This window comes from Stegostoma tigrinum, chromosome 9, assembly GCF_030684315.1.
Source record: "Stegostoma tigrinum isolate sSteTig4 chromosome 9, sSteTig4.hap1, whole genome shotgun sequence".
Classification (NCBI taxonomy): domain Eukaryota; kingdom Metazoa; phylum Chordata; class Chondrichthyes; order Orectolobiformes; family Stegostomatidae; genus Stegostoma; species Stegostoma tigrinum.
Genome location: NC_081362.1, coordinates 72,694,265 through 72,708,365, shown reverse-complemented (window position 1 = coordinate 72,708,365; position 14,101 = coordinate 72,694,265). Strand labels below are relative to the sequence as shown.

At 40.2% G+C, this 14,101-nt stretch overlaps 1 protein-coding gene across 1 annotated transcript in view; it reads right to left on the bottom strand.

Moving 5' to 3' along the window:
• The window catches only part of msh2 (mutS homolog 2 (E. coli)), a 72,820-nt gene that overhangs the window by 15,999 nt on the left and 42,720 nt on the right, over window positions 1-14,101 (bottom strand). The window contains exons 12-13 of the mRNA XM_048536166.2: window positions 10,182-10,427; window positions 6,817-7,021 (exon numbers count right to left, since the gene is read on the bottom strand). Coding sequence (XP_048392123.1) covers window positions 6,817-7,021; window positions 10,182-10,427 — 451 coding nt within the window. The remainder of the gene's footprint in view (window positions 1-6,816; window positions 7,022-10,181; window positions 10,428-14,101) is intronic.

Below are 14,101 nucleotides of genomic sequence, written 5' to 3'. Positions count from 1 at the left end.
CTGTCTTTAAAAACAATTCATAAATGTTCCAAGTTAAAACTGCAATTCACCCCCACACGGGGGGAAAATTGAATGCAGACTGAAGTGACAGCTTTACAGAAAATCTTCATTCAGTCACAAGCATGACCTTATCTGCACTTTTCCTGGTCAGACATTTCAATTCTCCACACGCTTCATCTGTCTTTGACCACCTAACCTGCTCCAATGAAGCTCAAAGTAAAATGCGGACAACTGTATCTCTTTTTTGATTAGAAACTGCATTAACTTACAGAGCTTCATCACCACCTACAGCTATCAAAAGGACAGCAAGCTAAAGATGGTGGTGAAGCTCTTAATTAAATGATCTCATTAGACCTTTGCTTGAAAGGCAACAAATCCCTTGTGGGAGCAGTTTATAGGCCGCCTAATAGTTTGTACACTGTTTGACAGAGAGCACAGAAATAAATAAAGGGGGCATGTAAAGAAGGTAGTAAGCGATTTTAAACTCCATGTATATTAAGCAAATAAGATTGGCAAAAATAGCCCAAATTCACACAGGGTACTTAAGAAAATTTCTTACAGCAGTGCATTCTAAAACCAAGCAAAGAAGCTGGTTAACAAAGTGTGAAGCTGGATGAATACATCAGGCCAAGCAGCATCTTAGGACCACAAAAGCTGACATTTCAGGCCTAGACCCTTCATCAAAGAAGGGGATGCGGACCGAAGATGGATAGAGGAGAAGATAGGTGGAGAGGACAGTATCGGTGAGGAGGTAGAGAGAGGATAGGTCAGTCTGGGGAGGATGGACAGGTCAAGGAGGTAGGAGGAGGTTAGGTAGGAAGGAAATGGAGGTGCGGCTTGAAGTGGGAGCAGGGGATAGGTGAGAGGAAGAATGAGTTGCTGTTCCTGCAACCTTCGGGTGGCATCATTGTGACACTACAAGAGGCCCAGGATGGACATGTCGTTTAAGGAATGGGAGGGGGGGTTAAAATGGTTTGCGACTGGGAGGTGCACTTGTTGACTGCGAACCCAAGGGAGGTGTTCTGCAAAGCGGTCCCCAAGCCTTCGTTTGGTTTCCCCAATGTAGAGGAAGCCACAATGGGTGCAGTCGATCCAGCATGTCAACTTTCCTGCTCCTCTGATGCTGCTTGGCCTGCTGTGTTCATCCAGCTTCACACTTTGTTATCTCAGATTCTCCAACATCTGCAGTTCCCATTATCTCTGATCACAAAGCTGGTCATTCTAGATCTTGTACTGTGCAACACGGCCAGATTAATCAATAATGTCCCAGACTACTGTTTAAACCCAAAATAAAAGGTTGCTATAAATGTAAAAAGTGAAATAGGAAACTAGAATAAAAGATAGGGCAGTGGATATAATGGCAGACTTGTACGAAGTGCTACTCTAGTAACAGCCAAAAAGCCTGACAACATCCAAGATAAATCAGCCCGTTTGCTTGGCACCACATCCAGACATACTCACTCCCTCCGCCGTTGACACTGAGTAGCAGCAGCAAATACTACCTACATGATGCACTGCATAAATTTGCCAAGGATCCTTAGACAGTACCGTCCAGACCAACGGCCACTAGTATTTAGTAGGACAAGAACAACAGATATATAGGAACATCACCACCTGAATATTACCTTCCAAGCCACTCACTATCTTGACCTGGAAATATATTGCTCTTCCTGCACTGTTGCTAGATCAAAATCCTGGAACTCCCCTTAGAGCACAGTGGGTCTGTCTGTGTCACATGAACTGCAGCGGTTCAAGGAGGCAGCTCGGGACAGACAATAAATACTGGCGAGGTAGTACTGTCACGCCCCACAGTGGCTATTAAAAATGCATATTAGTATAAAAGGGAAGACAAAAGCAGGGAAGTTTAACTGAGCAGTATACAGCCTTGCTGAAACTATATCGTCAACAGTACAGTTCTGATTTCCTTATTTGAAACTGCATTCAAAGCTGTTGAGACAAAGTTCAGACTCAATCCTGGGATGATGAGCTTAATTTATGAGGAAAGGTTGAACATATTAGGCCTGTACCCATTGGTTTTTTTTGGAATGAGGCAAGTGACAGTGGGCGAGAGCAATGACAGTAAAGGGAATATGGGTCATAGGATGGCAGTAGGGTAGTAAAGGGAAGACGGGGTAATCGGGGAATGGACGGAGGGCGAGCGTTGTAAAAAGAGGGTAGTCTAACTAATGAGGCATTTATTTGACAAATAAATGAAGGATTATGGGGAACAGACAGGGAAGTTGAATTGAGTCCACAGGCTATAAAATAGCATCATAGGCTTAAAGGACAGATTGGCTTATTTCCTACTCATAAATACTATGTGCATAGCCATCACCCATTGGTGGTGATTCTATTATTGCTGTCTGCACCTGCTCTCAACCCATGTTTTGTTTCTTTCCTTGTCCACTTCCTTTGTATCATCATCTATTTGTCATTTAGTCCCTCCTGTCTTCCATCGTTTCAGATTTTCCCCTTCTCTCTCAACTAGTTTCTCCTTCCTTCCTCTGCCTTTGTACTTGCTTAAAACTTGGTGCATTGATAGGTTTTTCCAGTTTTGAAGAAAGATCATAGGATCTGTGGAGCAAGAAACAATACTATCGGGGCAACTTCCAGTATTTTGTTTTAACTTAATATTTCCTTATTTTGCTTTTGATGCTTTAAATTTCTGGTGACATTTTATTTAAAATACAAAAATTTAAACTTGAACCATGGACTACCAACTGCTACATGAAAGTCATTAGAATGCTCCAAAAAAAGAGGGCAGTCAGTAATCAGTGCTTTCAATGTGATAATTATTGATGATGTTGAACTTGCTGCAAAACGCAAGCTTCTTCCCAAAATTCAAGTTCTTACTACACCTATATTCTTCTTTTAAAAATGCAGTTAAAATGATAAATGTTCAGTCCTCTTCACCACCAAAAGCAGACAGCACATAATAAAAATGTTGGAGAAACTCTGGTCTGACAATTGTGCAGAAAGAAATGGAATTAACACTGAATCCAGTACGACTATTCTTCAGAACTCAGAGGCAGAGGAATAGTAATGGAACAGACTGTTTGCCCGGAGCAAAAGACAAAGGGGCTGACAATAGTGGTGAAACAGGGATGGAGATATAAAATGGATTTAAACAAAATGTGGAGAGGTAGTATTGCCCACGCCCATCAGTGGCTATTAAAAATGCATATTAGCATAAAGGGAAGACAAAAGCAGGGAAGTTTAACTGAGCAGTATATAGCCTTGCTGAAGAAGGGTCTAGGCCTGAAACGTCCTTCCTGCTCGACCTGCTGTGTTCATCCAGGTCTACACCTTGTTATTTCAGATTCTCCAGCATCTGCAGTTCCTACAATCTGTGGAAAGGGAAAAATGGGTCTGCACTGCTGCAAACAAAGCCAACAGAACATGGCCTTGGTGAGGGAAAAGAATGCAAGAAAAACGGAGGACAGCGATGACATTCAAAACAGTGTCCTGCAGGTTTTCACCGGGACCATTCCCTCTGCGACACTATGAGCCACTCCTCCATTGCTCCTAACACTTTCTCAATCTTCAATGGCACCTTCTCATGCAATCGCAGATGGCCTAACACTTGGCTATCTACCTCTCTTTCTTGGTGTCCAAGGCCCCAAACACACCTTCCACATGAAACAGTGTTTACTTGTAGATCTTTCAATCTAGTCCACTCAATTAGCTGCTCACAATTTAATTATAAAGGAAAGTGTTAGAGAACTTTTGTAGGTCTATCAGTATCTATGTTTCTCTCTTCAGAGTTAACATTAAGTCCAATATGATTCTTCCCTAGTGCCAATGTGGACTCCAAACATTAACTTTGTTTCTCTCGTCACTGATGCGGTCAGGCAAGAGTTTCTCCAGCACTTTCTGATTTTATTTCAGATTTTCAGCATCCACAATATTTTGCTTTTATTCAGTAAAAAAAATGCACCCAGCTTTTACCTGAGACAGTAATGTGCAAAAGTTATTTCATTCAATAATTCAAGCTTTAAGTGTTAAATTAGTATTCATAGCTCAGATTAGCCTCAACCACATTGAGAACATAGGAACAGCGAAGGCCATTCAGCCCCTCGAGCCTGTTCCACAATTCAGGCCACAAATCAGTTGTGATCTCACTAACTCCATATACCTGCCTTTGACTCACATCCCTTAACACCTTTGGCGAACAAAAATTTATTATCGCAGACTTAAAATTAACGAGTGATCCAGCATCCACCACTATTTGTGGGAAAAGGTTCCAAACATCAATCACCCTTTGCATCCTAACATCTCTCTTAAATGTCAGAGAATTACTGCCAGCCAAACATGCACTAGTTCTAGAATTTTAACCATTCGAAATAAATTATCTTTATCCACCCTTTCTTACCCTGCTAATATCTTGAAGACTTCAAGATTTTTCTAAATCAATCTGCTATAAGAATGTTGCTACAAACCTGCGCAGCATGTCATTTGAACCAAGGCCTTCCTAGCTCAGAGGCCAAGATACTATCATTGTGCCACAAAGTTCCTCAAAGACTTTGATCAGATCACCCCTTAACATGAATTCTACAGAAAGCAGGCTTAATTTGCATATTGTCTTCTAATAACTTAAAAGCCTTCAAGCCATATATCCTTTCTTAGGTGTAGTGCCCAGATCTGCTCTCAGTAGCCCAAGTCGGGTCTAACTCGTATGTTGTACAACCATAGCATAACTTCAGCATCCTTTGTATTTCAGTCCTCAAGATATAAAAACCAGAATTTCTTCAGCTTTCTTGATTATTTTCTGTACCTGTATGTGACATTTTAAAGATCTATGGACCTGAACCTCCACCCCACCCCAAATTCTCTTTGGACATCCATTGCATTAAACTTTATGCTATCTAGAATGTACCCTGATCTATCCTTTCCTGGTACAAAACATAATCTTACACTTGCACTCAACTCCACCTGCCATAGTGTGCCTGTTCACTTAGCATAAGATTAGAAAGGGATATTGAAAGACTATCATCAACACTGTCTACAATACTACTTAACTTTGTGTCATCAGCAAGCTTGGACATATGAATTTCTTTGTCATAATCCATGTCATTCATAAATAATCTAAATAATTGAGGCTGCAACACAGATCCTTGTACGAGACCACTTTGTCACATGCTGCCAATTGTGTACCTACCCATTTTCTCCACTTTGTCATCTGCCACTCAACTAATTTCCCAGCTATGTCAGTCATTTGCCCTCAATTCTGTGGGCTTCTACTTTATTTAGCAGTCGCTTTTGGGACTTCATCACATGTCTTCTGGAAGCCCTTGTAAACAATATCCACAGACATTCCTTTATCCAATACCTTAACCATATCTTCAAAAAAATTCAATGACATTTGTCAGGCAAGACCTACCTGATATGAATCCATGCTGGCTCTCCACGATTAACTGAAAATTTAAAGTGCTCAGTTACCCCATCTTGATTATAGAACCTAAATTTCCCCACCACAGATGTTAGACTACCTGGTCTGTAGTTCTCTGGTTTTCCTCTTGCCATTCTTAAATGACCAAGTGACTGTTAAAATTTTCCAATCCAGATGAACAACTCCTGTATCTATCAAACTCTTAAAGATTATAGGAAGGGCATTCAGAATGCGCTTCCTACTTCCTTTAACACCTTCAGGTGGACACTGTCAGGTCTCAAGAATTTGTCACTCTTTAATTCCATTAATATTTGTATTTTCAACATTTTAATGGTATTAATGTTATTCAATCCCTATCCCCAATCTATGGTCAATTTCCTCTGGACTTCTGGCAAGCTAGACTGCTTTCCCACTGCAAATACTGAAGGAATATAATTATTTAACATGTCTGCTATTTCCTCATTGTCATTGACAATATCTCCACTTTCAATCTTTAGTGGACAAACACGGCTCCTGCCCACACTCTCTTCCTTTATGTAAAATATGAAACTTATTGGTTTTGACATCCCCATCAAGTTTCCTTTCATAATCTCTTAGTATTTCTTATAAGCTGCTCTGTTGCACTTTGCTAGATTTTGCATCTTTCCCATTCAGCAGAACGTGTTGTTTTTTGCATTTTTGTAAGCCCTTAATTCTTTAGTTGCCTATGGCTGTGCCTTGTTGCAGTGAAGAGAAACTGCTGTGGGAAACTATCCCAGACACACTACAGAAATCCACTACCTTTCTGACAGGTGCTTGTCTGCCTCGTCCAATCTATGTTAAACCACCCCCCCCCCAAAAAATTGGCTTTATTACATACTTAGCTAATTTCTGTATTGGTACAATCTAGCACTTCAGTACTGCTACCAAGAACCAGTAAACCACTTTTTTTTTTAAACATCCTTAACTGCTCCTTAGTTCCAACCACTTAGTCTCCAGTGAGTGCTTCCCCCCTCATTATATCCATCTTCAGCACTGAAATAATTTTGTTTCTAATCGGAGAGGCTACTCCACCTCCTCTGCCCTTTTCCCTGTCCGTCCTGTAAACCTTCTAATCTGGTATATTTAGTTTCCAATCCTCACTTTGCTAATGGAGATCCAATAACTGGTTTAGTAGCACCTTACTTAGGCACACTTTCAAAGGACAGAACTGTCCACTTTAAAAGTGATATCAGCCAGACTGCACTTACAGGATAGAAATTTGTGGACAATGAATCTTAATGCCAACTTATATGGATGCATCTTTATTTGTTCCCATCTTCTGTCCCATCCGCTTTACAGAGGTGGTCCTGACAGGAAACAATGTTTTCTCCAGTTACAGCAGAGAATACGTAGCCTTCACCTACAGAATAGTTCCAGGAAGGTGAAAATTGTTTCAGAAACCCTACCTCAAAATAGATGCTGTCTCCAACATTTCTGCCATAAAGGTTGAAACGCCTTTGAGCTGACTGTCACCAGCACCAACTCGAGCAAGAATGCAATCAACAATACTGATTTCTGCAGAGTCACAGGGTACAAAACAACCAATCTGAGCCATCAGAACCACCACGCCGGTCTGCCGGATATATGTTGATTTACCACCCATGTTTGGACCTATTAAATACAAGTAGAAACATTAGCAGCATGAACAAAGGTGATTACATCAGTCCAGTGAAACATATTTGACTTCAATCATGGCCACTCAGAATTCTACCAAGGAAGAAACTTCTTGTTGCAGTTGATCAAATGGTTTCTCTATATCCACTTTATTGATATGGAGAGTCGTTCTGCTTCCTCATTTAAACAGGAGCAAATAAAAAGTAAGACTTTACTAGACGGCTTCTGTCAGTAATAACCTTCATTAAGGAAAAGATTCCTGACGTTACTTGATGCTCAACCAGCACCTACACCCCAGATTCATAGTCCCCCTCTAGGAAACGTTTGTAGGCAGATTTGGTTTTTTTTTTAACGCCATGCCTCTCTTTAGAGATCTTTTATCTTCAAAACTCACTACTGATTGTTGTTACAACATCTCGGTTCACAATCAGAGGTTTGTTTTGAGATGTTTATCGGGAACTTTCAGTAGCTACACAACAACGAAAGGTCCTTGTAACAACAGGTTTTCACCAGTAACACATTTCAAATACAAAGTTTCTCTGACTTCTTTGGAAAGGATTGCCATGCAGTCTTTCAAACTAGTTGTTCGGGACCATCTTTTATTATTTAATAATGAGACCTACATATGGCCATTCATACTGTGCACATAAAGAAAGCCTTGCATTTTTATATAATGCCTTTCATACCCCAGCTATCAAAATGTTTCCCAGCAAAGGGAGTACGTTTTTTCCGGCAAATCCTCATTGCAAAGAGAAAAAAAATCACAGCAAACCCCTACTGGCAGCAAGATTTTTTAAAATATTAGTTGAGGGTCAAACGTTGGCCAGGACACTGACAATAATACCCTTCCTCTACTTTGTAACAATCATTTACATTCACCTCAGCATGTCGATGAGTTCTGGGTTTAAAATCTCATCTGAAAGATAGCACCACTACTAGTGCAACACTCCTTTAGTACTGCAATGGAGTCAGCCTTGACTTTGAGTTAAAGCTCTGGAGTGAGACTTCAAATTGGAAACCTAAGACTCAAAAGATGAAAGTGGCTACCACTAAGCCACAGCTGGTATATCCTAACAAGCAGGGGAGGCAAGATGCTGTCATTCCAAAGAGAACACACATCAACAATATTGAGAAAAAATGATCGGTGATTTGAAGTGGAGGAGGGCTCAGTTTCAGCATGTGATAGCTCAATGATCCTTGAATCAAATCAGGCACACAATGAAGGGACTAGGCCCGAAACGTCAGTTTTTGTGCTCCTAAGATGCTGCGTGGCCTGCTGTGTTCATCCACTTCACTTTGTTACACAATGTTTATAGTTGACTGGGCATATGCCTTGACTGCAGCTCAAACTTCTTGTGATGCTCTCCCTCCCTGTACACCTTTAGCACTGGCTGCTGAATTCTGATACACTGGATTATATCCTTTACATTTACATTACTGAAACAGCAGCTTTTAACCAGGCAGGTTTAGAGACCAGCATTCCCCACCTCTGTTGCTATCTGTTCCTTGTGGTTTGAGTTGTTCTTATTTAATGTGTGCAGAGGACAGTCAATTAAATCCTACATCCACAGTAAGCTAATGTCAATGAAGTAAAATCAAGGTTTTGTTTCTGCTCCTAAGATGCTGCTTGGCCTACTGTGTTCATCCAGCTCTATACCTTGTTATCTGATCAAAATACAAGGAAGGAACGCCTGACATAACACAGACAGGCTTCACTCACATAAGTGCCCATCCATTTAGGTCCAGTATCCTCTACTGGTACATAGGAATATAGGAGCCATAGTAAGTCATTCAATCCTTTGAGCCTATTCACCATCCTAGAGCATGTTGGTTCCCACATCCCTTGATATCATTAGCATCCAGAAATCAGTTGGTATCTATCTTGAACGTATTTAATGACTGCATTTCCACGGACATCTGTAAGAAATACCTCCTACAAGTACTAAATGGACTGCCCTTTACTGAGAAAGTACCGGTTGTGCACTCTTGATCCAGGGGAAACATGGAGCTCGTTAAGAATTTTGTAAGTTTCAATGAGATTACCTCCCATGCTTCTAAATTCAAGAGGATACAGACACAGATTCCTCAACGGACAGTCTCACTTCCTTTGGACTTACTCTGATGAATGTCCGTCACACTCCCTCTACGGCAGTATATGCTTCGTGGGGTAAGGGGACCATAACTGCATTTTTACTCCTGTACTCAGATTTCTTGGAGAAAAGGCAAAAGGACCATTACCTTTCCAACTGCCTGCTGCACTTGCACGTTAACTTTCACTGGTTTCTGAACAAGGGCACCCATGTCTCTAAACTTCAATACTCTTCAAATTCTCACCATTTAAATGGTGCTCTCTACCTCCAAAGATTACAGATAACCTCACATTTATCCACATAATATTCCACGTGCCATGCTATTACCAATTCAGCTTCTCCAATTCTCTTGAAACCTCTTTGTATGAAGCTCATGACACATTCTACCAAATTTGATATCATTCAAATACGGCATTTGGTTTCCACATCGAAATCAAGGTACAGATTTCTAACAACTGGGACGCAAGAACTATGATACTGCACGAGGCTCAGCCTGCCAGCTTGTGAATGACCCAGTTATTCCTACTTTATTTGCTTTCTAATGACTATCCTCCACCCAAGTCAGTATATTACCACAAAATGTTTCATAATTGTGTTTACTTATCTCTGGGTGGGAACTTTTTCTTCCCCCCAAAAATGTCCAAAATCCCAAATTAAACCAGGATCCCCACATTTGCTGCACCTCTGGAGAGACAAGGCACTAATCTGTGGCTTTTATTTTTTATTTCGACATGCTTGTTATTTCGACCAGTGATTTGTTTATGCCGTCACTACAATAACAGCACCTCTCCCATTTTTACACCCCTATATCTTCAGTCAGAATTTCAATCTTTCATAAACCTGGCTAAACACAAAAGATATATAATGATTCCATTCCTTGTTGTAGACTTACTTTACAAGGGAATTTATTATTAGAAAATCCCATGCAAATACTGAAGGTTATGGGATAATCAAAGTAGGGTAAATATGTACCTCCTTCTCTTTAGTCCATCAAAAGCCTCAGCCTAGTTTATTTGAATTTATCTTTAAATTAGTCATTTTTATCTTGTAAAAGTACAAACACTCACCTGTTATTATATGGAACATCTGTTTACTCTTCTCAAAGGTAACATCATTGGGTATGAAGGCCATATCATCCTGAACCTCGATACATGGATGCCTGGAAGCCTTCAAGATAATTCGACCATGGCCCTTCTCCAGGATCTTAGGCCTTACATATGGTACTGGGGCTCCATTAGATACATGGGCAAAATTGACCACTGCATCCAGTTGAGCAATCACATCATTTAAAGTTTGCTGAGGCTCCACATATCCTGTAAATGTAGAAAAAGATAACAAATACTGTTCAAAGCCATCACTGGTTTCAGAACAAAGTAAGCATATCTACCTATGCCCCAAAATTAATGTGCAGGTGGAGAAGGTGTAGGAGCACGTAAAATGTTTGGCATGAACATGCAGGCCCTGCCTAAACTGGATCTCAATTAAATAAAATGGCGTGGTCTTCTGTCACCAGTCAGACTGGCATCCTTCAGAAGGTGTGTGGGAGAGGGGTGGGAAACAGAATGTGAAGACTTCAGGGAAGGTGGTGGTAGGACGGTAGACAGCACTTATGCTCCTACAGCAGAACTTGACATTTTATTTTTTAAAAATCTGGCCCACTGGGTCTCTTCTCACCCAAGATCCAATTTCTGCAGATTACTGCAGATCAGGCCACGAAGACAGTCAAATTCAGAAGGATATCTTAAAAAACGAAAACCACTTCCTTCTAATGGTGTCCTGCTCGCCAGTTCAAGTTACCATGATGCACAACGGTGAAGGAGCAAGATCAGCACAGTAACAGAATTAACAGTAACTGGACAACATGTACTGTCTCCCCTTCACCTGGTAGAGGTAACGGGGTTCTAAAGTTTTCAACAGAGCATAAATGATGCAGGTGAAATGCTCCTTCTGAAGATCATGTGAGTGCCAGCAGCACAGTTAGGCACTTCTAATGCTTAGGTGCAGTTGAAGTGAGAATCTTGCAAGGCACTGTCAGGTGGAATGCTGGTGCTTGATATCCATCATATGATATTGCCAAAAACAAGCAAAGATGGAATAAGCGTGTTTCACACGATTAGCTCTGATGCAAGTGTAACTTGGCGTACCTCCCTGAATACCCATTCCATTGCAATAGATTAACATTTTTTTCTTTACTCATTCACAGGATGAGGGTGTCGCTGGCTCGGCAACATTTATGGCCTATCCCTAAATTGCCCAGAGGGCTGTTTAGAGTCAACCACATTACTATGGATCTGGAATCACATGTAGGCCAGGCCAGGTAAGGATGACAGTTTCCTTCCCTAAACGGCACTAGTGAAACAGATGGGTTTTTCTGACAATCAGCAGTGGATTCATGGTCAGCATTAAGCTCTTAATTTAGATTCAAATGAGTAGATCAGTAATGGGTGACTAAATTTGCCAGATTTATTCTGGAGGCTAAAATTTTATTACAAAAGTTACAGAAACACCATTGCTTAAAAGTACACAATGGCCTGCTTGTAGGAGTTTTAAATTAGTCATTCTGTAATCAGTTACAATATTTTTAGAAACGGAATAAAGCGTTGGCTGGCACTTGCCTTTCACCTCAGGTGCCTGAACATGAATCCAGTTCATACTAAACATGAAATTCTCCTTTCAGTTGTAATGGTCTCAATCTAACACTCAATAGCAGAATTCCCAACTTTGCTGCTCCTGACATTTGTACTCAAAGGCTATAAGGTAGGATGAAATGAGAACAGAAAACATCCAACTGAGTAGTAGGAGAGCTCTAATCAGGCACAGCATATTTTTGTGGGACAGAGATGGAGAAACCTTGTCTACTCTCTATCTTGGGGTACTTAAGTTGACAATGGATGAAAAAATATTTATTTCCCCTTTAAAAAGGGAAAGCCATCGAAGATAGATAAATTTAATAGCTATGCTACAAATTACCACTGCAACAAAGCAGGAGCACAGCAGAGCTGCAAGTCACACTAACATTTTAAGGCATCTTTCAAACTGAAACATTAAGAAATCTCTTTCAAACACAGATCAGGAAAGCACTAATATAGCTGAAAAAACTGTTCTAGCCATGTCTTAGTTGCAAATCCTGCTGAAAGCAATGAAGTACTCAACATTCATTCTAAAACCACATCATAAAGACACTTCATCTGTGATCATTATGGTGAAATTTATGATCTCTACGCAAATATTTTACAAGACAGACTTTCAGGAAACACACCTGAAATGAAAGGTTAATGATAAATTACTGGTTCATCAATCCATTTCCACTATAGTTAAGAGATAATGGGAACTGCAGATGCTAGAGAATTCCAAGATAATAAAATGTGAGGCTGGATGAACACAGCAGGCCAAGCAGCATCTCAGGAGCACAAAAGCCGACGCCTCGGGCCTAAACCCTTCATCAGAGAGCTCTCTGATGAAGGGTCTAGGCCCGAGGCGTCGGCTTTTGTGCTCCTGAGATGCTGCTTGGCCTGCTGTGTTCATCCAGCCTCACATTTTATTATCCACTATAGTTAAGTTAGCCACAACAGTAGCATGCCTCAATTTTAGGGAAAAAATGTAATGCTTTCTCTGTAAAGAATAACCTTATGCCATAAAAGAAACAATATCGAATACATACCAATAACAAAAGGCCTTTTCAAATAAATCCACTCAAATTCAACTGAAGCCAGGCAGCTTGAAAGACACTTAGTTACTGTTTGACTGAAGCTACCCAGTTAGTTTGTAAAATTGTGCTGAATTTACATCAACACATTATGAGGCATAGGTATGTCCACTGTTAACAAATGCACATTAGTTCATAATGAATTGGATTAAGTACCTACGCAAATGTAATCTCTTATAATTCTGTTTAAATATTCAACTGCCTTACTATGCCCTTGCTATTTTAACATGAAACTTCACTGACTATGGTTAACTGTAATTAACTTAAAAATTGTAAGGACAATATAAACCACTGTCAAAATTGAAGATGGCGTGAACTTGGGTATTATCCACAATTTAATAATGATATTCAAATCTGACAGCAATAATAAACTCCTCCAAAAAACCTGTAATCCCACTGTAAAAGGGGGCATACCAAGGAACTATGCACTGCCCTATTTTCATAGTGGCAGCAGGAAGTCAGTGTCATTTACAGTATCTTATTTGTATCATCAATAGGAAGATTTATTTAGCAAACAAACGAACCAGACAAAAATCCTTCTGGTTAATTACTAGCTGGAGTCTCAAAGCAGATTATCTAATTAAAATGGATCAAATTCTACAGGCTAATGTTGCAGTTATAAATGAGGAGGCGCTCCATACCAGCTCCCAGCCTCACTACTGCATGGTAACTTCTGTAGCTTCCAAAAATAACAAATAATTGTAAGGGACAGAGTGGTACTGTTGGTGTTCCATTTCTGAAATCAAATCCAATTAAATCTGTATGACCCACAAATTCCCAAAGTTTTATCAATCACAGCCTTGAAGGTACTCAACAACTGAACATCCAACAACTTACTGTAGCAAAGAAATCAGAAGATTTAATAACCCTCAATGATCATAAATGATTGAACCTTTCCTTCAGACAATGCACCTTAATTCCAGACTCTACAGCTTGGGGAACTGACCTATCTACAGCCACACGGGCAAGGCTGTTAGAATCTACATGCCATGAAACAACTTCCTATTCTTCTAAATTGCAGTGAATACATGCCCAAACTACTCAACCTATCTCATGCAAATCAATCTAGTGAATCTTTGCTGCACTAACTTCAAAGACAAACTTATCCTTAAAATAAAATCAATGCGTGCAGCTGGAAATGTGAAACAAACAAAATACGAAATTGCTGGACAAGTTCAGCAGGTCTGGCAGCTTCTGTGGAGGGAAAATAGTTAATGTTTCAATTCTAGTGTCCAGTTCTGAAGAAGCCTCTTCTGACTTCTCTCCATAGATGCTGCCAGA